The sequence below is a fragment of the Somniosus microcephalus genome, chromosome 6 (genome assembly GCF_052327205.1).
Source record: "Somniosus microcephalus isolate GS21.2 chromosome 6, FLI_Smic_1.0, whole genome shotgun sequence".
In the NCBI taxonomy this organism is placed as follows: Eukaryota; Metazoa; Chordata; class Chondrichthyes; order Squaliformes; family Somniosidae; genus Somniosus; species Somniosus microcephalus.
Genome location: NC_140992.1, coordinates 222,975,570 through 222,998,957, shown reverse-complemented (window position 1 = coordinate 222,998,957; position 23,388 = coordinate 222,975,570). Strand labels below are relative to the sequence as shown.

The window sequence follows — 23,388 nt, the reverse complement described above, 5'->3', positions numbered from 1 at the left end:
TTCTGGCTAACGTAGAAACAGTGTTTAAATTTTAACTTAATGAATTAGTAATTCTATTTAGTTCTGTCTGATCTACGGCCAAAATGCATTTTCTTAGCATGAGAATAGTGCATCAAAGAGTTTCAAGTGAATATGGTCAAATAAAGCATTTAATTTAGCAGTTGCTACCTAATGGGATAAACAGAGGATAATACATAGTTGGCAGTGCAAACTTAGCGATCCAGACTATGGTCTGCAATGCTTGTAACATATCTTGGTTTTTTAAACCAGTAAAATAACATCAACTTGCACCCAATCTTGCTACCATTACAAAAAAGCAGATCTTATTTTGTTGTTTTTTGAAATTCTGTATTTTAATGGCATTAAATTCAGGTTAATTCATCAACAAAGGTACAGCCAATAAACATTTTGGAATTCTGATTAGTGCAGTTTTATTTTCATGAGATTGTTGAAATGTCAGGAAGTCAGTGCCATATAATCTAGCATTAAAACCAAGTCGCAAGAATAATGAACTAACCAGCTTTCTCTCAGCCATGCTTTCCATCAGCCATTCTACTTTGCTACTCTGATTCTGTTGGACTGGTAGCAGTGTCCCAGTAAAAAGCTTATTGTTACCTACAATGTGCAAATATGAGTTTAAGGGGGAAAAATTCGGTTGCTTTGCGCCTCCTGTTAGCGCCCGCTAACGGCGCGCGAAGCAACTAGCGCCCAGGCGCAGCGCCGCCGATGCCTCCTGCGAAATTCAGCGGGAGGTTAGCGACGATGGTAACTGTTAGCGCCCTGCGGCGCTGCACCTCCGCCTCCGATGTCATCGTTGTGCACAGTGTCCCGCTCGCGCCCCGGCCGCTATCTTTGGTAACGCGCCCTGACTTACTGCCAGACGCTATGTCCAACGGGGTCAGGGGGGCTTACCTGCGGCTGGGGCAGCGCTATTTAAATACGAGGTGCTGGGCGGCCATTTTTGTTGCTGGCCACCTGCCAGCACCTGCCTTCGCTGCCGTCCCTGGCCTCCTGACCCGCCCACCCGCCCCGCGGAGTGCCGGCTGCACTCCATGAAGTGCCGGGCTCTTTTGCCGGCACTCCGATCCCGGTGGCCCAGCTAGGCCCCGGGTCATGGTGCGCAAGGCCCCTCCCCTTTAAGAACGTAGTGCTGCGATATTCCCTCGCAGCGCCCCAAGAAGGAGGCGGGGTGCTTCCAGTAGCGCCCTGCTTCCCTCTTGTGGCGCTACCACTCAATTTCAGCTGTGGGGGGTGCTAATATTTTTGGGGCGCTAAAAGTAGCGCCACGGCGAAGTTAGCGCCCCAAAGGGTGCGCGATTCAATTTTCCCCCCTAACTTTCTTACAAATTGAGCTTCTTTCTGTTTCACTGAACTTGCAGCTATTGGTTTAGTGATACTCATAATGAGATTTTGACATGTCCTATAAGTTTTCATTGTAACTTGGTTCTACTAATGAAAGTTTCACCATTATTGCTGTCACTGGATATAGTAAATCCAGTTCCCAAGCCAGGGATTTACCCGCGAGACAGAAGCATTTGCAATCCAACTTTGAGTTTGCTATTGGATTTTGGATTCAATAGGCATTGGCTGCAAGCTTCTGGTTTTCTCAAACTGCCTTATAGCTCTATAATTTGGTAAATGGTTGAGGCCAACTAGCTAAAATTCAACCTTTCTTACAATAACATCAAGTGATCTTGATACAGGAACTTATTTGGTTGCTGTAGACCTTGGATGTGGGCAAATATTTTTTGAAAGTAATTTGAAACTGAATTAATTCATGAAACTTAGACCCAAGTTGGAAAGGAATTAACTTTGACTCTTTTAGCCCCTTTTCAGCCCCCCCACCAAAAAAAAAGTGATCTCTAAATCAAGATTTGATTCCACTTCCCTCAAAAACTGGTGCATGATTGGGTGGAGAATAATTGGGCTGATGGGGAACTCTAGCCCCACAGACAGATGCTTCACAAAATCCAGTAGCATACGCGTACACCTTCTAGACCATTTTAGTACTGCACTTGTAAAAGTATACATGATGCAAATCTTGGCTCAGTAATAGCAGCATGTCAGGTACTGATGTATAAACAGGACTGTGTGATGCTAGTACAAGAGATAACTATTACTGAGCTGGAGAAATACCACATCAAATTTGGGAAAATCATGGTAAATCCAGTTTATTTTGCAGATTTATTTAAATTAACCACTTTTTTTTTGTTTAAAGGCATGTTTACCCAATTCCCATCTTGCATAATTGCCTGGTATCCCAGATTTAATTTATAATATAACTGCCTGTGTTTAAAAAAAAACAGTGGAACTGCTGAAAAATACTTTTTTGCAAAACAAAATCAAATTCAGTTGCTGTGAGTTAGTGCTGTATATTTTATTGATGATATTAGTCTGGGATTGATTTCATTTTTGTGGCCTGGGAGTGATTCCGTGTTCACATGAACGCTGAGGGTGCATTTATACTGTAACTATAGAATTGGTTGCAGTCAGGCAGTACCTTGTTTATTCTGTCTGGCTCCCAAGCAGATTGTCAGAGGCAAGAGAGTTTGTGTGTGTGTGCTTAAACGCATGCAGAGAGCTCTGCCTTTGATGGTTATGTTTGAAAAGTTTTGAGAGCGAGGGAAGAAATCATTCGCCTTTCCAACCCATTTAAAATGGCTCTGTGGAATTTCATAAAGTGCGCAGAAGGTCCACGGGAGTTGTGCGCCATGCAATGTCAAATCCAAGCGGGGTGACATGATTTGGGCATGTCTCACTGCTTCCCTTCGCTTCACAGCAATGCAAAATAAAGTACAACTGTACCCTGAATCACATTTTGCAATAGGAATCTAATGAAAATACCAAACATCAGATTTCCATATAATTAATTACTTTTATGCTCCCTATATATTTCTGAACTCCTGTTGTGCGGATTCCTTTTTTTTGTAGCTGCCTTCCTTTGATAAGGCTTCAGTGAGGATTAAATGAAACTGGTGTAAAATGGGATATGGTTTATTTCCATATTTGTGTGATTAACTGGATTACACAGCTAGTTTAAAAACTAGCTTGGGGAAGAGATTTAATGCATCATTGCTGAAACTTTTAATCATCAGATGTCTGTTGTGAAATTTAGCAATTTTCTGTCAAGTTTTCATTTGATCCAAGTAATTTATATATACTAATCACCATTGAATTATTAAAGCACGCATCAAATAACAATTATTCTACACATTCCTTTAATAGTGTTTGAAAGAGGATTCATTATCATTTTTTTACCACTTGCATACACAACTGCTGCAAATATCGCAAGGCAACATATCGGTGATGTTGGGGGGAATTTTCCGGGGTGTCAGCGGGCACGATCGGTGGTGTGTCGGGTGGTAAAATGGTTTTTTGACAGCGGGTCAGGATCCCGCTGTCAACCCGTCACCACGCGCCTTTCCCAAATGTCAGGTCTGCCAGCGCTGAGCAGACCCGACGAGCAGCGGCAGGGGAGGCAATTGAAATCATTAGTGGCTTGTTTACAGCCACTTAACAGTACTTTTTTCCCACATTTTTGATTTTGACAGGTCGCCCACCGGTTTCCCGCTATGCCAAGACCTCGTCAGTGAAGCTGAGGCAGGAGGTAACTTGCCATTCTTTCAACTGGTGAGTTGACAGCTTTGAATGTCAAGTCAAAGCTCCCAGCTGAATCAGATATCTTATGTGGTTGACACGGCCCTTGACCATGTCCGTTCTGTTTCCCGCACTTCTGCTCTCGCCCCTTCCCCTCCCTCCCGGAACCACGATAGGGTTCCCCTTGTCCTCACCTTTCACCCCACCAGCCTCCACATTCAACGGATCATCCTCTGCCATTTCCACCACCTCCAGCGTGATCCCACCACCAAACACATCTTCCCCTCCCCCCCCCTTCAGCATTCCAAAGGGACCGCTCCCTCCGCGACACCCTAGTCCACTCCTCTACCACCCCCAGCACCCCTTCCCCTTCGCCCGGCACCTTCCCGTGCAAGCGCAGGAGATGCAACACCTGCCTTTTTACCTCCTCCCTTCCCACTGTCCAAGGCCCCAAACACTCCTTCCAGGTGAAGCAGAGATTTACTTGTACTTCTTGCAATTTAGTATACAATATTCGCTGCTCACGATGCGGTCTCCTCTACATTGGGGAGACCAAACGCAGATTGGGTGACCGCTTCACTCCCACTCAGACCTCATCTTTCGATTAGGCACTTTACAGCCTTCTGGACTCAACATCAAGTTCAACAATTTCAGACCATAACCTCTGCCCCTATCTTTTTATTTCCATTATTTTTTTAATTATTTTTTTTCTCTCTCTCACATGACAGCTGTCGATCATTCAGCCATTGCCATTTACACTTCACCTAGAGCCATCTTTTGTTTCTTCTCTCATTACCATCTCCTTTTGCCTTGCACCATCATCCCTTTTGTCTCTTAATCTCTCCTGCCTTCCATCCTATCACAGACCTTCCCTTTTGTTCTTTCCTCCCCTCCCACCTTTCCCTGCCCCTGCACTTGCTTAAAGACCTGTTCCATCTCTAGCTTTTGCCAGGTCTGACGAAGGGTCATTGACCTGAAACGTTAACTCTGTTTCTCTCTCCACAGATGCTGCCTGACCTGCTGAGTATTTCCAGCATTTTCTGTTTTTATTTCAGATATCTTCCCTTAGCCACCAGCATCTCTAAACTGCATTTTCCACTACAGATTTAGAATGCTGCAACTCTTTACACGTCTCCATCCAGTCTGACCTTATTACCTCTCCCACCATTGTCAGATCGCTTCTGTCATCTCTACTTTGCTTACCATCTATTCCATCAGCATGGGTGCCCTTGAAACTATCTCACCTTGGTCCTCAAAATCCCACACGATCAGCCCCAACACCAGCATCACCAGGCACTCCAGAATTACCAGGCACACCAGCAGCACCAACAACCACACCAACCTTCTCCGCAATCAACTGATGCTGCACAGGACAGAGGGCATCAGCACCTGACCACATTGCTGCCCGGGACGCCAGGGATGGCCTCCCCATGGCCAGATTTACTTCACTTGATGCTGTACACCCTGGCTACCACATGATGCACCAGGTTGGCACCACCCCACACCAACACCATAAAGCATCCCTACAGTGCCCAAGCCATTCCTTTCACACTCATCACCATTGCAGAGGGGTACCGTTATGTCTTACCATTCACTGCAACTCACTAAGCCACTACACACTAATCTGTCCAAGAATGCAAAGTATTGAAAATAAAGGTTTCAATGTTTGACACCGCATTAACAGAAACTTTACATGAACAGTGCATAAAACACCCAGGTGCCTACCCTTGTGTGTTGTTAGTTGGTATGATTGGACTAGGATGAGGGTGAGTGTGAGGGGTTATGGGGAAGTGATAATGTAGATAGAGAGGGATGGGTGGAGGTGCAAGGTATGTTGGTGCAGGAGTAGGGTAGGGAAGGCAGAATGATGGGGATGTGATGAGAGGCACAGCAGGATGAGGTTGAGTGTGGCTTTGCAGTAACATTTTGTGATCTACTGAGATTATTGAAAGGTTTGCGCTACTGCAACCTGGTCCTCCTGACGACATCCCTGCTTGTGCCCTCCTGTGCAATGTGCAACCAGGCTGCGTTGGTCTCCTGCGGAGGTCTCTTCCACCCATTGGAAGGGAAGAGGACCTCCCTGCGTGCTGTGGCACCCAGTCATGGAAGAGCCTGGGTGCAGTCATGCAGCTCTGTGCAGTGCTTGTCAGTGTTTGCAGCACCTCAATCCTGTAGAACACTGACAGCACAAATGTCAAAATCAATTTGTGCATGATCCCTTTAAGGAAGCTGGCTAATGACGCGTCATCAAATGACATCATCAGACCCACTTCCTTCAGTTGGCCGGCAAACTCGCTGGGCGGGCTTAACAAGCCCAATCAGGGAAAATCATTTTGGACAGCGGGCTGGAGCCAGCAGCGGGGTTGGGACCCGCCACTGACGTCGCCCACCATGAACCCACCGAGGTTGGTAAAATCCAGCCTGTTGACGCTGAAAGCAGTCATACTTCTAAGACTGCGTTTTAAAACAAGAAGTAATGTAAAGCTTTTTTGTGGACCAATGTTGAAAAGTTCTACATTGCGCTTTTCATTAGAACAGAAAATGGAGATGAAGAAATCGGCTTTTGAGCTGTAAAGATTATCCTTGTGATAGCAAGAAGCTACCAAAGCAGTGAGGGGCCTGCATTGTTAATTGGCTGAGTGAGAAAGCTATCCGTGTAGTTCCAAATATGGAATAGATGTTGTAAGGTAAATGTAATGGAATAGTTTGAAGCTAATGGTTTCATAGATATGAATTTTGGATGAGAATGACTGTTAATGCTAAGGCACAATGATCAGGGTTTTGCAGTGAGACCTCAAGACTATACACTACGAAATGAACTAAAACTTTACCCCAGTTAGCCACCAGAGAGCTTCTCAGTCTTACAAGCCAAGGATTGCAGTTGGATCTATTAAATTAAGGGCGTGCCTAATTCATCGGCCACAGCTTTCATCTGACAAAACTGTTCAGTCTGTTGGCAGGTTACCAAAAATAAATCTTTTTTTTTTCTTATGCTTTGCATAATAGACATGAATTCTTCCTGATAAATTATTCATAGAAAATAAGTAATGACTATTATGTTAATTCAAGTGTTTCTATAATAATTGAATTATTAGAGGGTCTTCATTAAAGTACTGTTGTTAGCTGGTCCCAGGCAGATACTGCTTTTATAGACCACCTGGGATAATTGGAACTGGTGGTAAATCGGAACCAGAACCAGACCTGACTAAAATTAAGCTGTGCTCATTTACCTGGAGTCACTTCAAAAGGCAAGGTCTGCTGGGCTGTTCATCAAGGACTTCTCCATCACGGCACCTATATTAGGCAACTCTCCGATTTGGAAACGACCTGCTAATCCTGGGATACTTCAATACAAAACATTCAGTTTTGGGCAGCCAGCCTATTAACACTGAGCTACTGGACATAACTGGAGATTTCAAGACACTGCAGCCCAGTAGACTTATCACATCAGCAGCTTTAACTCTCACAGCATGCTTGATCTCACCATTGTAACACCAGCTGTGGTCAGCGGAGTTGTGGGGAGTTGCCATTTGCCAGTCCTGTTCACACTGCATTTCTCTGCCTGATTGCGATCACCCAAGGCTGGGACAATAAAGCAGCTGACTGGCTGCTTTCAGGCTGCATCTAGCAGAGTATCATCCATCAATCACCTGCGAAACCCCTGATAACCTAGATCTACCAAATAAGCAACTAACTGATGCATTAATGGGTACAGCAATAGCAACAATTCCAATGCCGAAGGTTCCAGGTGATAGGGCTACAGTGATACCCCCAACACATCACTCGGCTGCTTCGGTTGAAGAACAGATCGAAGAGGGGCTTCACTAGCAGTGCTCAGTGAGACAAGACAAAAAGGTCAGTTAACTATCCGCAGACTAAGATTAGACAGCTCGGGCAAAGGTTTTTGACAAGATCTGGCACAGTGACTATAATATACCTTCTCCCGTCTTGACATCTGATTCAATGAGCATCGAATTTCATGCCAGAGTGCACAGCAATGGCAGGAGTTCCCCAGGCCTTGGTTTGCAGCCCAATTCTGTTCCTCATTTGTCAGTGACTTTCAACAATCGAACAATGGATTGGGGCTTGCTCACAATTAGCTGATGACATTGCCATTTGCGTATCCTCCATTAGTTTAAATAGCATCAGAAAAGCTCCAGATATGCCTGGGTGACCTGGAGGAATAGGCAGCCAGTGGAGAATTCTGTATAAAATCATATTGTGTGCTATTATTCAAAAAAAAAAGCAAGGAGCAGGATGTGAGGATTGAGCTCCTGTCAAAGCCAATCAAGATCAGTAGAGGGCAGAAGTTCCTGGGAATAATTTTCCAGAGGAACATGACTTTGACATGACAAAATGATGACTTCACACAGGACTTGCAATCGGCTTAGTCTGGCTGGTGCCCTGATGGAGAGAAGTAGAATCAGCTCCAGAATTTTCCTCAGACTACAAAGCCAACATCCACCCAAACCAGGTGTATCGTGAGCCAGCCACTGATCCAGAACCAAGCAATAAGAGCAGCGTATTACCTTCCCATGACTAAATTAGCCTGCTAATCCTCCCTGGATGGGCTCACATGCAGAATAACCCTTTTGGTGAGGTATTGGAAGGCTGCTAGTGCACATCAAATCATATCTCAGAATGAGTTGCTGTCTAAGGGAGAGGAGCGAGGTTGAGGGTGGGTGAGGGGTGGCCACAGCAGAAGAGAATCTGCCTAATGTGACCTACTTGTATTTGCTGTTAACAAGTTTTGGGATTGTTTACAGAATTTTTAAATGTTATTAACTCACGCAGTTGACACATCAGTGTCTCCTGCTATTGTCCCTTCATTACCCATGTTAATGACATGACATCCTAATAGTGCCCCAGAATACATAGAAACATAGAAGATAGGAGTAGGAGTAGGCCATTCGGCCCCTCGAGCCTGTTCCGCCATTTAATGAGATCATGGCTGATCATCCAAATTCAGTACCCTGGCCCTGCTTTCTCCCCATATCCCTTGATCCCTTTAGCCTTAAGAAATATATCTAACTCCTTCTTGAATATATTTAATGAATTGGCCTCAACTGCCTCCTGTGGTAGAGAATTCCACAGGTTCACCACTCTCTGGGTGAAGAAATTCCTCCTCATCTCAGTCTTAAATGGCTTACCCCTTATCCTTAGACTCTGACCCCTGGTTCTGGACTCCCCCACCATTGGGAACATCCTCCCTGTATCTAGTCTGTCTAGTCCTGTTAGAATTTTATAAGTTTCAATGAGATCCCCTCTCATTCTTCTAAACTCTAGCGAATATAAGCCTAATCGACCCATACATCATTCCTGCCATCCCAACTATCAGTCTGGTGAATCTTCACTGCACTCTCACAATGGCAAGAACATCCTTCCTCAGATAAGGCGACCAAAACTGCACACAATACTCAAGGTGTGGTCTCACCAAGGCCCTGTACAACTGCAGCAAGACATCCTTGCCCCTGTACTCGAATCCCCTCGCTATGAAGGCCAAGATACCATTTGCCTTCTTAACCGCCTGCTGCACCTGCATGCTTACTTTCAGCGACTGGTGCACAAGGACACCCAGGTCTCGTTGCACTTCCCCTTTTCCCAATCTATTGCCGTTCAGATAATAATCTGTCTTCCGAAGTGGATAACCTCGCATTTATCCACATTGGGCAGATGCATGGCAGATGCAGTATAATCACCCAACCTGTCCAAATCATACTGGAGTTTCTCGGCATCCTCCTCACAGCACACACGCCCACCTAGCTTTGTGTCATCTGCAAACTTGGAGATATTACATCTAGTTCCCTCGTCTAGATCATTAATATATATTGTGAATAGCTGGGGTGCTAGCACCGATCCCTGCGGTACCCCACTAGTCACTGCCTGCCACTCGGAAAAAGACCCGTTTATTCCAACTCTTTGCTTCCTATCTGCCAACCAGTTCTCTATCCAAGTCAGTGCCTTACCCCCAATCCCATGTGCTTTAACTTTGCACGTTAATCTCTTATGCGGGACCTTATCGAAAGCCTTCTGAAAGTCCAAATACACCACATCCACTGTTTCTCCCTTATCTATTCTACCAGTTACATCCTCAAAAAATTCCAGTAGATTAGTCAAGCATGATTTACCTTTTGTAAATCCATGTTGACTTTGTCCGATCCTGTCACTGTTTTCCAAGTGCTCTACTATTACATCTTTTATAATGGACTCTAACATTTTCCCCACTACCGATGTCAGGCTTACCGGTCTATAATTCCCCGTTTTCTCTCTACCACCTTTTTTAAATAGTGGGGTTACATTAGCTATCCTCCAATCCATGGGAACTGTTTATAAGTTTTATAAGGGGATCTCATTGAAACTTATAAAATTCTTACAGGACTAGGCAGACTAGATGCAGGAAGGATGTTCCCGATGGCGGGGGAGTCCAGAACCAGGGGTCACAGTCTAAGGATAAGGCATAAGCCATTTAGGACTGAGATGAGGAGGAATTTCTTCACCCAGAGAGTGGTGAACCTGTGGAAATTCTCTATCACAGAAGGCAGTTGAGGCCAATTCATTAAATATATTCAAGAAGGAATTAGATATATTTCTTAAGTCAATAGAATTTTGGAAGATGACCAGCAATGCATCTACTATTTCTAGGGCCACTTCCTTAAGCACCCCAGGATGTAGATTATCAGGCCCTGGGGATTTATCGGCCTTCAATCCCGTCAATTTCCCTAACACCATTTCCCTACAAATACTGATTTCATTCAATTCCTCCCTCTCATTAGACACTATGTTCCCCGACATCTCTGGGTGGTTATTGGTTCTGTCTTCACAAAGGAGGACACAAAAGTATGTATTTAATTGGTTTGCCATTTCTTTGTTCCCCATTATAAATTCCCCTGATTCTGGCTTCAAGGGACTTCACCAATCTTTTTCTCTTCACATATCTATAGAAGCTTTTACAGTCAGTTTTTATGTTCCCTGCAAGCTTACTCTCATAATCTATTTTCCCTCTCTTAATTAATCCCTTTGTCCTCCTTTGCTGAATCCTAAACTGCTCCCAATCCTCAGGTTTGCTGCTTTTTCTGGCCAAATTATATGTCTTCTCCTTGAATCTTATGCTATCCCTAATTTCCCTTGTTAGCCATGGTTGAGTCACCTTTTTTGTTCTATTTTTATGCCAAACAGGGATGAAAAAATTCTGTAGTTCATCCATGCGATCTTTAAATGTTTGCCATTGCCTATCCACCGTCAACCCTTTAAGTAATGTTCCCCAATCCATCCTAGCCAACTCGTGCCTCATACCATCGTAGTTTCCTTTATTTAAATTCAGGACCCTAGTCTCTGAGTCAACTACTTCACTCTCCATCTTAATGAAGAATTCTATCATATTATGATCGCTCCGCCCCAAGGGGCCTCACACAACAAGATTGCTAATTAATCTTTTCTCATTACATAATACCCAGTCTAAGATGGCCTGATCTCTATTTGGTTCCTCGACATATTGGTCCAGGAAACCATCCCGTATACACTCTAGGAATTCCTCCTCCACCGTATTGTTACTAATTTGGTTAGCCCAATCTATATGTAGATTAACGTCACCCATGATAACTGCTGTGCCCTTATTGCATGCGTCTCTAATTTCCCATTTAATGCCATCCCCAACCTCAGCATTACTGTTTGGGGGTCTGTATACAACTCCCACTAACGTTTTCTACGATAATAAAATCCTTCGATCAATCTTGTGACTTCTTGCAGGAAAATATCACACCTGAATTATGAGTGGGCAATTGTTGCTCTGTGGAAAGAAGATATTTAGGGGGAAAATTTGGTTGGTTAGCGCCTCCAAGGGGTGCTAGGAACTTAGCGCCCGAGCGTGGCGATATTAGCACCGCTTGCGAAATTGACCAGTCGTTTTGCTAAACACTACCGCCACAATCTCCTGCGCCTGCAGATCATGACGTCAGTCAAGCGTGTAGTGCCCGGGACCGGATATTGAGTCGCGCCCCCTGCCTTAGCGCCTGCCGCAAGGAACGACAGGTAGAGGGGAACATTTTCAAGTTGGGAAGGGGCTGGCGGAGCGCTATTTAAATGCGGGCGGTTCCTGCCTTTTCTTGTCGGCAAAATTTTGAGGTTCCTAAGCGCCGAGCTCTTTCCCTGGGTCTATCCATTAGTGCTTCCAACACAATTGCTTTAGAGGTCTCTCTAGGCCGAGATTCAAGGCTGCAATGAGCAAGGTGTGGCTGGCCAGCAAGATGGACCCCCCCCTTTAAGAACTGGATGGCGCCAGTCTGTCTTGCTTCCATGGTAATTGGCATCGCCTGAGCTTCGGTAGCGTTCTGAGGTAGCGCCTCGCTCCCCAACGTTAGCGCCTTAAGAGAGGTGTGTAGCAATGGAGGCGAATTTTGCAGACGGAGGCGATAATTAGCGCCGGGCGCTAAACTTTGCGCCCGGCCAATATTAGTGCCCCAAAATGGGCAATACCCAAATTTTCCCCCTTACAGTTTAAAACAACAGACTGACTGCGGCTCATGAACTAAGAAACTTCCACTTGTGGGTCGGGAGGTGCATTTGGCAGGCTTTGTGATATGCTGGTGTCCAGGGGTTCTTTGTTCTGGCTATGCCCGTTGGAGAACAGATTTATAGCGCTTTAAGCTTTAGACTGACTTGCCATTAGACATACTTTTCACAGATGAAGTGTAAAATCTGCTGTTTGGAGGCATGTCACAGGAGCTGGTAAAAACAATAGTGTATCATTCAAAGAAAATACTCATGTTTTCACATTGTTCTATAAACTGTAATTATGTAGATACAGTCATTCGTAATAAAAATAAAGCTTTGATTTATGAACTGGATGCTTTTTTTAAGGAACACATGAAAACAGAATATACTTGCAAAAATAGGGCAAATAAATTTAAGTTGTCAAATTCTAGTCTGTTAGAGGCAGCAGATATTATCTTGTGGTTACTGAAATCTTATGAGATTCTGTTTGTACAAAGATGACAATCTCCTGGAGGTTTTTTTTGTCTTGGAAGATCCATGAACTAAAGGTCTTGCCTAAAGGTTCTTGCTCGTATTTCTCCCCCCACCCCCGCAACCCCCGCCCCTCTCTGTACAGCTATATTTGAATGCCCATACCAACCCCATCTCCAGTAGTCACCCTCTTGCACTCCTTTGGTTGTTATATGCATTCTATCACCTAATTAAGTAAAAATGCTGAGGTCAGGGGTTGGCATTTGACCCGAAATCTAAATGAAGTAGTTACGGAGATTGATGAAAATTGTTGCAATACTGTAAGGCTGTCTGAATTGTTATGATGGAAAAGATACTTTTAATGGATGACCCAGACAGTCCACAAGGAGATCCGTGGAGGTGGGGGGGATATTTGCTAACTTACTGGGACACTATTGGGACATTTATTTCTGTTGCTACCTACTAATGGAAAAAGGTTTTCTACAATAATAGCAATGTTTTCCTCTGGGTCGCTGAGACCATCTTTTGGAAATTAGGACAGGATCCCTAGCAGTGTGCCATTATTTGCAGGGGGTGGGGGTCTGCACCCCCCCACCCCTCCCAGAAAAGTTTTAAAACGCTTGACATTGTGACTGTTTAATTTATTTTTACTGTGTTTAGGAATCATTTTCTGTCTTAGCTATTAGTACCTATAATTGTATATATAGGATTAAAGTTTACAGGGGAAAAATTCGGTATCACCCCGTTTGGGGCGCCATTATCGGCCGTGCGCAAAGTTGGCTTTTATCGCCCCAGGAGGTGATTGGAGCGCTAAATCAAGCGCTTCACATCTGTCTTAAGGTGCAAAGGCCAAGGAGCGAGGCGCTACCTCTCAGCGCCGGCGAAGCTCATGTGATGTCAGTCAGCAATGGAACACAGACACACTGGCACCGGCCAATTCTTAAAGGGGAGTTCTGATGAATGGTCATCGACCTGAAACACTAAGGCCTAGAAATTCAGTTGGGCGCGCCAGCCGTTAGCGCCTTAGGGGGAGTAGATCTCGAGCGCTAGGCGCTTATCGCCCAGGCGCAGCGCGATCTGCGCCTCTCCCCAACTTCAGGACACATTTAGCGCCGGCGCAAAGTCTTAGCGCGCGCCCTGCTGCGTGCGCAGATCATGACGTCATTTAATAGTGCAACGCCCTTTGTGCGCCCCAAACCGGAACTTCACTCGCGCCGGCCCATTGTGCGCCGGGCGTCCCGAGCGACTGTGAAGTGGAACGGTACACAGGCCAGCCGGGCCGGGGGGAGCGCTAATTAAAGGGCACTTACCCAGCAGTATAAAGGCCAGCCATTTTGCAGCATTCACTCTTGTGCAACGGTTTTTTGGACAGAGACCAAGGAGGAGAGTTTACTGGTTTGGACCAACACTTGGACAGGTATTTTTGGCTCAGGCCAGAGCTTACCAATTATCTTTGCCTTCATTCAGAGCTCAGCGTTTGCCAGCATATAATGGGGGCTGCATTGGGTGGCAACGCTGAATTTCAGCCTTATGCCAGAAGGGCTTACAGACGCCGTGAGAGAGTGGCAGCCCTGGCTAGACGCAGAGGGGGCAACAGGCGTCGCCAACTGAGGCCTTACCCACGCAGGGTATACCGCCAGCAGACCTCCTATCTGACCATGTCTGCCGCGATGTGTGTTAGCAGGCTGCGATTCCGAAGGGAGGTGGTTACAGACATCTGCCGGCTGCTTCAGAGAGATCTGCAGCCACAGCTGATGCGCAGGACGTCTCTGTCGGTGGCAGTGAAGGTGACGGTGGCTCTCAACTTCTATGCCTCCGGCTCCTTCCAATCCGCTACTGGGGACATCGCTAACATCTCCCAGTTCGCCGTGCATTGCTGCATCCGCCAGGTGACCGAAGCCCTTTTCAGAAGGAGACATCAATTCATCTCCTTCCCCATGACCCTGGACAAGCAGCAGCAGCGTGCAGTCGGGTTTGCAAGAATAGCAGGCTTCCCCATGGTGCAGGGCGCCATTGACTGCACGCATGTGGCTTTGCGGGCACCTCTTGAGCATGCCGAGAATTACCGCAACCGGAAGGGCTACCATTCCCTCAATGTACAGCTGGTGTGTGACCACAGGCAGCGCATCCTAGCTGTCAATGCCCGCTTTCCAGGCAGCAGCCACGATGCCTTTATCCTGCGACAGACAACTGTGGCTGACATGTTCCAGGCACAGCCTCCCCCAAGAGGATGGCTTATCGGAGACAAAGGCTATCCTTTGTGTACCTGGCTCATGACCCCGCTCCGTGCGCCCACGACCCCTGCTGAAGAGGCATACAACGAGAGCCATCAAGCGACGAGGAACCTCATAGAACAAACAATCGGCGTGCTCAAGCAACGGTTCCGCTGTCTCGACCGCTCCGGGGGAGCCCTCCAGTATTCGCAGGATCGAGTCTCCCAATTCGTCGTCGTTTGCTGCATGCTGCACAACCTGGCTATCCGCAGGACTCAGGCACTGCCACCTGACGTTGGACCACCACCTCAGGAGGAGGAGCAGGAGGAGCATGAGGACGACGAGGACGAGGAGTACCAGCCCAGGAGGGACGCACAAGGTCCAAGGGCCGCCCGTCGTCGGCTTATTGAATGTCACTTCTAGGCCCCCTGTCAGGGAATGGCTTGTGCCAATGATAGAACATGATTGCAGCCGCTCCGCAAGCCCTCAGCCGGTTAAGGCAACAAACACTTCAAAGATCAAACATGGACAATGTGAATAAATAAAATGCTTTATTGTACAAACTCTGGGCCCTTCCCACATGAAAACCAAAAACAGAGGAAACCCCCAAAAAACACTCAAACACATTACTCGCTCCCACAACCTGGGGAGGATTAACAAAATAGGGCAACTAAAATGGCCGTCATTCTCGGCCTTCGTCCAAAACAAACATCACATCATCGGCCTTCAAAAAACAAACATCCAATTCTCGGCCTCAAGAAACAAACACAAATGGCCACACATTCGACTATTTGGCCCGCTACGGCGATGCCTTGGCCATCTTTGGGTGGCCCCTGCCCGCCCTGCTGCTCCGCCTCAAAGTAAGGCCATTGGCTGCTGCAAGGCTGGGGGCAGGCTCCTGAGGGGCACATGTCGTGACGGCAGATGCCCCTGGGGGTCGGCCTAGTCGAGGTCTGGGCGTCGAGCGGCCGGCTGTTGATTGCTGCAGCTGTGGCTGGCCAGCATCAGTCGCTGCAGCAGCTCCTGGCAGCTCCACTGGGGGAGTGGCAGTGGCGGCTGGAGGAATGGTGGCAAGCTGGCGGATGGCAGGCGCTCGCTGGTCGCCTGAGACACTGGCACTCGCCCGGGCCAGCACTGCAGCATGCGCACCAATCTGCCGAGGGACAGACCGATGTGCTGCTGCAGCGCGCCAGGTGCCCTGGCGATGCCTGGCTGACACAGCGAGTGTGGCAGCAGTGAGTGCCCGTGTTGACCTGTTCACTGACCGCAGCAGAGCAGCCAGTGACTGGACAGCACCACAAGTCACCTGGCCAGTCGCTGAAAGATCTGCACGGAATTCCGCCCGACTGGTGGCCTCTAAGGGCCCGAACTCGGCCACACTCCGAGAGAGGGAATCGATGGACTCAGGCAACCGTGCCACTGCTGCCATGAGCTCCGTGTGCCGGCGCTCCGAGTCCGCGGACAAGTCTTCGAGGCGTTCCATCTCCTCGGCGAAGAGCATCTCCTGACTGGAGGCCGGACTCTCCCTCTGGGGAGAAGGCCGCCGAGCTGGCCGACCCTTCCTGCGTTGCTGGAGGCCGCTGGTCCCAGCAATTGGACTCCCCTCCGACGCATCCCCCCTCTGGGGAGAAGGCCGCCGAGCTTCCACCCCCCTCCCGCCTTTCTGCAGCACGCAGGTCCCAGGAGCTCCCCTCCCCTTCGACACTTCCGCCACGCTGCCCTCCAGGGAAGACGTGTCCCCTACATTGGCCTGGGTGGCCGCGGCTGAGGGTTCCCCTGATGGGCCGCCTTCCTCTTGCTCCTCCTCCTGCTCCCCCTCGGAGGGTCTGTCACTGGCAAGTTGAGGGACCTCCTCTTGACCATCTGAAAGCAGGAAGGCACAAGAGTAGCTTTAGAGTGAGGAGAGGGCGTCAGTGCGGGATGCATGAGTGGTGGCATTCAGCGCATTGGTCGGACAGTGGCTAAGGATGTAGATCTGATGCGCAAGTGGGACGAGAGAGGTGCAAAAGGTGATGTCCTTACCATTGCTTCCCAGAACAGGGTCGGCATCTCCACATGCAACGGGCCCAATCACCCGGCCACCCATGAGGCGCTCCACGCGATGTTGCAGGTCGGTGAGTGGCTGGATATGGGGTCGTCCTCCCCCGGTCGCAGTCCGGCTCTTGCGATTATTCACCAGCTTGGCCTGCAAGAGAAAGGACAGCCTCTAAGTACAGTGTGTCGCCGTGATCTTGTGTGCACTGCCTCCCATGGTGGAATAGCCTGGCCAGTGTGTCGCCATGATCTGGTGTGCACTGCCTCCCATGGTGGAATAGCCTGGCCAGTGTGTCGCCATAATCTGGTGTGCACTGCCTCCCATGGTGGAATAGCTTGGCCAGTGTGTTGCCATGATCTGGTGTGCACTGCCTCCCATGGTGGAATAGCTTGGCCAGTGTGTTCAGTGCAGAATGTGCAATTGATGCTCATGCCTGTGCCATAGCTGCTGGATGAAGGCTGGCCATTAGAGCTTTCAGGTCCCTTTGCCCATAATGTAAAGTGCACATGCAAGGTTGAGGAGGTCATTGGAAAGGGTACTCACCCTGACAATGCGTGTGAGGTCATTTAACTTTTTGCGGCATTGGGCACCGGTCCTGGGGACGTCGCTGTTGGCTGACAGCTTGCTGGCGACATGCCTCCAGGCTCTCCTGTAGACGCGGACCGTCGCCTTCTTGCCATTGTCCGGGTACAAAACATGGCGCCTCTTCTCCACAGCAGCAAGCAGCACACTCAGATCACGCTCTGAGAAGCGCTGCGCACGTTCACGGGCCTTCTCCATGTCTTCAGGCGCTATTTGGGTCCAGCAGCAGTGTTCAGGCCTAGCTGGAGGGCTCCACTATCCAGGGCGTGGCAGCAGACACAGTCGACCCTTCCCCCTTAAGAGCTGGCCGGCGCCAGGGTGTCTGCTGTCAGTCACGAGATGGCCGCACCTGCGCTGCGCCCGGCCTCGGCGCTATCGATCACCACCTCCGGCTTAGCGCCCAAAGAGAGGCGTCCAACAGCAGTTTTAGCGCTCGCCCGAACTAGTAGGGCGAAGCTAATGAATATCGGAGAAGTGGCCTAGATTTGGCGGCGGCCGCAAACTTTAGCGGACGCCCCACTTTAGCGCCCCAAAAGTGGCGTCAATGAATTTGTAGGCCTAACTGTTTCTCACTTCACAGATGCTGCTTGACCTGCTGAGTTTCTCCAGCATTTTCTGTTTTTATCTTATAGGGGAGGGTTGATCTTGCTCTCCATCCACATCATGCTCATTGCAGCCTTGAATCTCGGCCTGGAGAGACCTGTACATCAACCAGGGAAAGAGCTCAGAGTGCAGCCCCCACCGCCTCTTCTAAATATATACAAGGAAGGGCAAATCAAAATTAACCTGTAAAGTGCTGCTTAGTATGAAAAACTCCTTCACACAGCGTTGAATCTCTCCAGAAGTGTCTCTCCCTCTCTCTCAGAATGCGTGGTGCAAAAATGTCACCAACAAAAAAAGGCAGGAAGCGGTCGCCTTTAAATAGCGCTCCCCCAGTCCCTTCCTGACTGCAAAACACTCCCCTCAACCTGTCGTTGCTAGCGGCTGGCGGTAAGGTAGGGGGCGCCACTCAATATCCGGTCCGGGGCATTGCGCACTCGACTGATGTCACGATCTGCCGGCGCAGGAATTCGTGGCGGTAGTGTTTAGCGCCGCCGCAAAATGTCTAGTTAATTTCACGAGCGGTGCAAACATTGCCCGCCCGGGCGCTTGTTGCTTTGCGCCCCATTAGCGCCCTCTTAAGGCGCTAATGGGAGGTGCAAACAACTGAATTTTCCCCCTACATTTTTAAGAATGTATATGAAAACATATATAAATTAAGGTGGATAAATACCAGTGGCAACTGTTTCTATTTAAAATTTATCTTGAAATAAGTTGAAACACTAACCCCCTTTTTTTTTTATTGAAGTTGCTCTACCACCAGAGAACACTGATGGCTTCAATAACACAGCCGAGAAGAAAATGGAAAAAGAAGGAGCTGGACAAAGTGGCGTGAAGAAACAACTGAAATTTGAAGTGAGTTTTCTTAAATATCTCTGGTTAAGGATGTATAATGTGTGCAAGTAGATAAAGGGCTTTACTGTGCGACAAACTAAAGAGAAAAATTCAGCAGCTGAAAATCTTTTTTCATTGTGAGTGGCTTTACAAATGCAACCATTCGCCCATTGTCCAGTTTAAAATTTTAAAAGGGGGCAGGAAGTAAATTTGTTGTTTGTTCCTTCTCCACTTCTGATCTACAGCCAAATTCTATGTGCTGAGGAGATGTGCAGCTCTTGCATGTGTGCATTGGGCTATGAGCATCATTAACTTGCTCCAGGTCAGTTGCAAGTACTGGGGGTAACTTTGATTTTAGGTGATTGTATAAAACGTCAATGGAAATGAAAATCGGGAGAGATGTATAATGGGCGGCTGAATCAATATTATCCATTTTACACGATTATCTAAAATTTAAATTAACTCTGTCAGGGCCGGATCTTGGGACAGGAACAAGGCCTATAGTTTGCAACTCTTTTAATGAAAATCATGTAGAAGGAATGGCCTCGGGCTGAGTAAAGACAGCAACAGCCATTCAACGACAACAACTTGCATTTATATAGCACCTTTAACATAGTAGAACGCCCCAAGGCGCTTCACAGGAGCGTTATCAAACAAAATTTGACACCGAGCCACATAAGGAGACATTAGAACAGCTTGGTCAAAGAGGTAGGTTTTAAGGAGCTTCTTAAAGGAGGAGCGAGAGGTGCAGAGGCAGAGGGGTGTTGGGATGGAATTCCAGATCTTCGGGCCTAGCCAGAGGAATATGGGAACAGGAGTAGGCCATTTATTTAGCCCCTTGAGCCTGTTCCACCATTCAGTGAGATCATGGCTGATCTGCGACCTAACTCCATGCTATAGGCAGCTAAAAGCATGGCTGCCAATGGTGGAGCAATTAATATATAGGGGAGGCACAAGAGGCCAGTATTGGAGGAGTGCAGCTATCTCGGATTCCTCTGGCTTATCTGGCTACAAAACAGGGTCTAATGCACACACATCACTTTCATGCTTATTTAATATTTACTTGGTGATCCCCAGTGACCCACATAAAAAACTGATTTTTGTCTAGGTTAAAGACCCATTTATTTGTCTATGCACAGGAAGAAAAAACTAAAACTCTGAGCAGGTAAACTTAAACTTCAGTGGGTTGTATTATGGGCGGTAGTGGATCAGCCATCCATTATGCACTCCGCATGATTTTCCTTTCCAATTATGTCAGTAGAAAGGAAATGCGGGCGTGTTGTATAATGGGTGGCTTTTCTGCTACCGCCCGTTTTGCACCCCTGCTGAAGTGGCATTTTACCCCCATATATTTTAATGCTTTCAATCACCTGATATGCACCTCATAAACAATAGGAGTCACCACCTTCAACAAAGAAGGAGCGAGAGAGAGGAAATTGAGTTGGGAAATTTAAAAGAATCTTACATTAACCAGCCATCTTCCAGAATCCGTATTGTAGGAGGGTTTATAAAGGTCTGACTATCTGTGAATAGGAGAGAAAAAAGAAAATCTGCTTTTAGGTCCAGTAATTGTAAACCTTCTGCTCAGGGCTTTCCTTGGCTGCATCAAATGTTACCAACATTCAGAATATTTAGATGTTAGTGTTAAGTGACAGATATCAAAGAAATAGCCTTGTCAAATTGTGGGACAGGGCGTGGTTAATATAGAAGGGAAGTGCAATGTGGTGATCTCCCTTGAGGTATTTTGCTTTTTAGGTTTTACTAATGTTCAGAGTGAACTCTTCTACATATTTCAACAGATTTCACCAGCACTGTAGCCAAGGTTTTAACATGGGCACACTTGCTATCTCATGAAAACACAAGATAGATGTGAACCGTTCTGAACTGTTGGCACGGCAAAGTCTTGCAAACTGCCTGAATGATACTAAAACTGAGTACTACTAACAGGGCTGTACTGTAAAGTTCAACCTGCAAAGCATGAAAAACAGTTAATGTTGAAGCATCACGCAAGTGAAAATCATTATATGGTGATGGTGTCATCTGAGCGATGACTGGAGCATGCACACTTGCCTACAATTCCTTGTTAGTCGGGGCAGCTGTTTCCCAGTTACACTCGTTCCACCTTTTTAGATTGTTACCCCTGAGTGTAAATCAGTGAGAACAGATGAGAATTGGCATCTTATTTCTTGTCAGCTATGGTAGTTATATGGGAACATCATTGTGTGTGACCAGTACTTACAATGTAAAATACCACCTCCCAAAAAGATGGAGTGGAAAGATTATTTGTAAAATTATTTTTATGTATTTATTGTGCCTTTTGCAGTAATAGAAAATCTGTATCTTTCATTATCAATTACCAGTGCTTGCGGAGAGAAGATATTCCAATTTGTGTGAGTCTTTAAGTAGTCTTCTGGAGACTGCAAGGTTTGGATCTTCCAGTGGGAAAAGAACTTGTTGGATGACATATTTTCATAGGTCCATTTCCAGCTGGCTGGCATTGAGGATTGGCATCTTTCCTGCTCCTGGATATTGATCTTGGCACTCAGACATTAGCACTGGCCAGAACTCGAGTCTCAGCTGCTATTGAACCTTTGACCTGTTCAAGCACAGGGATCACCATCTGGGAACAGGAACAATACTGATCTCTGCTTGCCTCAATGGCAGCTGTCTACAGATAGACCTATCCATCGTGTTGGATCTGAATTCAGCTAATATGGACTGGCATAAATTGGAATCTCTCCTTTCTGAAGCAGATCTGTTTAACAGTCTGGCTTTATAGTCTTTCTTCATGAAGTACTTTACACTAAATGATGTTGGCCACTTAACCACAGATAATTTTTTTTACCAGATCTACGGCTAGAATTGCTTCAAACCAATTCCCACTCAATCTCATTATATAGAATTTCTGATTTGGGAACAAAACCTAAAGACAACTCTCCCAAAGGCTCGGCTAGTAACTGTACTGCTGGCATGGAACTAAGGCATATAGACTAGGAAAGTCACAGGCATGATCTTCAGTCTGTGCTTGGATGATGGTGGGACACACTGCAGTTGGTCTCAGCATCCACTCGGTATAGAGGGGAAACATTAGCCACAGTTCCTGCTCATGATCACTGTCTAATGACTCCTGCTGGATTTTGTGCATATGTGTGCACGCACACCGTACCAGAAGATAAAGAATTGGGCAGCTGTGATGACATTTGATACTCCAATCTGAGGCATCTCAAGCACAAGGCCCACCCCCCAGCTTATTCAGGAGTTTCTGGGTGTGAGCACCTTCCAAGACAACAACAGGGAATGGCTGGCAACACTCCTTCCCACCTCAGTTCCATGGGAGTGCTTGGCCTGTGCCTATTACAGGCCCTAGTCCACATAGGAACAGGAGTAGGCCGTTTAGCCCCTCAAGCCTGTTCCACCATTCAGAGGGATCATGGCTGATCTGTGACCTAACTCCAAATACCCGCCTTTGCTCCATATCTCTTAATACCTTTGGTTAACAAAAATCTATTGATCTCAGATTTAAAATTAACAATTGAACTAGCATCAATTGCCATTTGCGGAAGAGAGTTCCAAACTTCTACCATACTTTGCGTGTAGAAATGTTTCCTAACTTCACTCTTGAAAGATCTGGTTCAAATTTTTATGCTATGTCCCCTAGTCCTAGAATCCCCAACCAGCAGAAATAGTTTCTCTCTATCTACCCTATCAGTTCTCCTTAATATCCTGAAAACTTCGATCAAATCACTCTTTAACTACATCTTTGGGGAAGCCCCAGAAACCCTGGGGCAGTGTATCGAGGGTGAAGTTCTGGTGTCACGAGTCTCCGTCCCTATTTCCTGCCATTAGAATCCGGGTAATAAGTGATCCCTGCGAGATACTGCTGGGAAAATTGACCCCTGTTGTCTAAGTTCACAAATGAACAATGGCCACTGAAATTAGGTAGTTTGGAGGGCTCTTGACTTCTTTAGAACCCTATCCCACTATAAATCACTACATTCAGGAGAGGAAAACCAGAGGGTTAAGTGCAGTATCATTACAGTACATGTTCTGATTACCAGAGAATGCCAGATAAACAATTTTAGAAAAACCTAAAGTTATGAACTCTGGTCTAATCTGAAATGTTTCCCTTCAGCATGCACATTGTTCTCCTTTGCATATTCCTCCAAAAGATAAACCCGTTGGAGGTTTGATTTTTTTGCCACATTCTATAAAATTATTAACTAAGTTGCATTTTGATAGCAGTGTTATTTATGTTAAATTGCTGAATAAGTAAGTGATTTAGCTTTTTAAAAAATGAGGTTGGACCTATTTTGTGCAACTTATAGAAGTCCTGATTCATGCAATACATTTATTGTAAAACAGTTGCGTGTTTATCAGGATTCCACTATAATTTAAGTTGCTTGGATAGTTAATGTTTTATGAGGTAATCATTGCAGTTCTGCATATTTATTCATATAGCAAGATATCAACTCTGTAAAGATGCATGGCATTGATTGAACAGGATGCCTCCTCCCGAGGTGTGAAATTTGCTGATTATTATGGTGCAGAATGTGTCGAGACTTTGTG

General features: G+C 46.6%; 1 protein-coding gene across 3 annotated transcripts in view; it reads left to right on the top strand.

Moving 5' to 3' along the window:
- nkd1 (NKD inhibitor of WNT signaling pathway 1) overlaps positions 1 to 23,388 on the top strand; it is a 103,733-nt gene that overhangs the window by 67,996 nt on the left and 12,349 nt on the right. For all 3 annotated transcript variants that reach the window (XM_085991459.1, XM_085991461.1, XM_085991460.1), the window contains one exon: positions 18,737 to 18,843. In XM_085991459.1, coding sequence (XP_085847585.1) covers positions 18,737 to 18,843 — 107 coding nt within the window. The remainder of the gene's footprint in view (positions 1 to 18,736; positions 18,844 to 23,388) is intronic.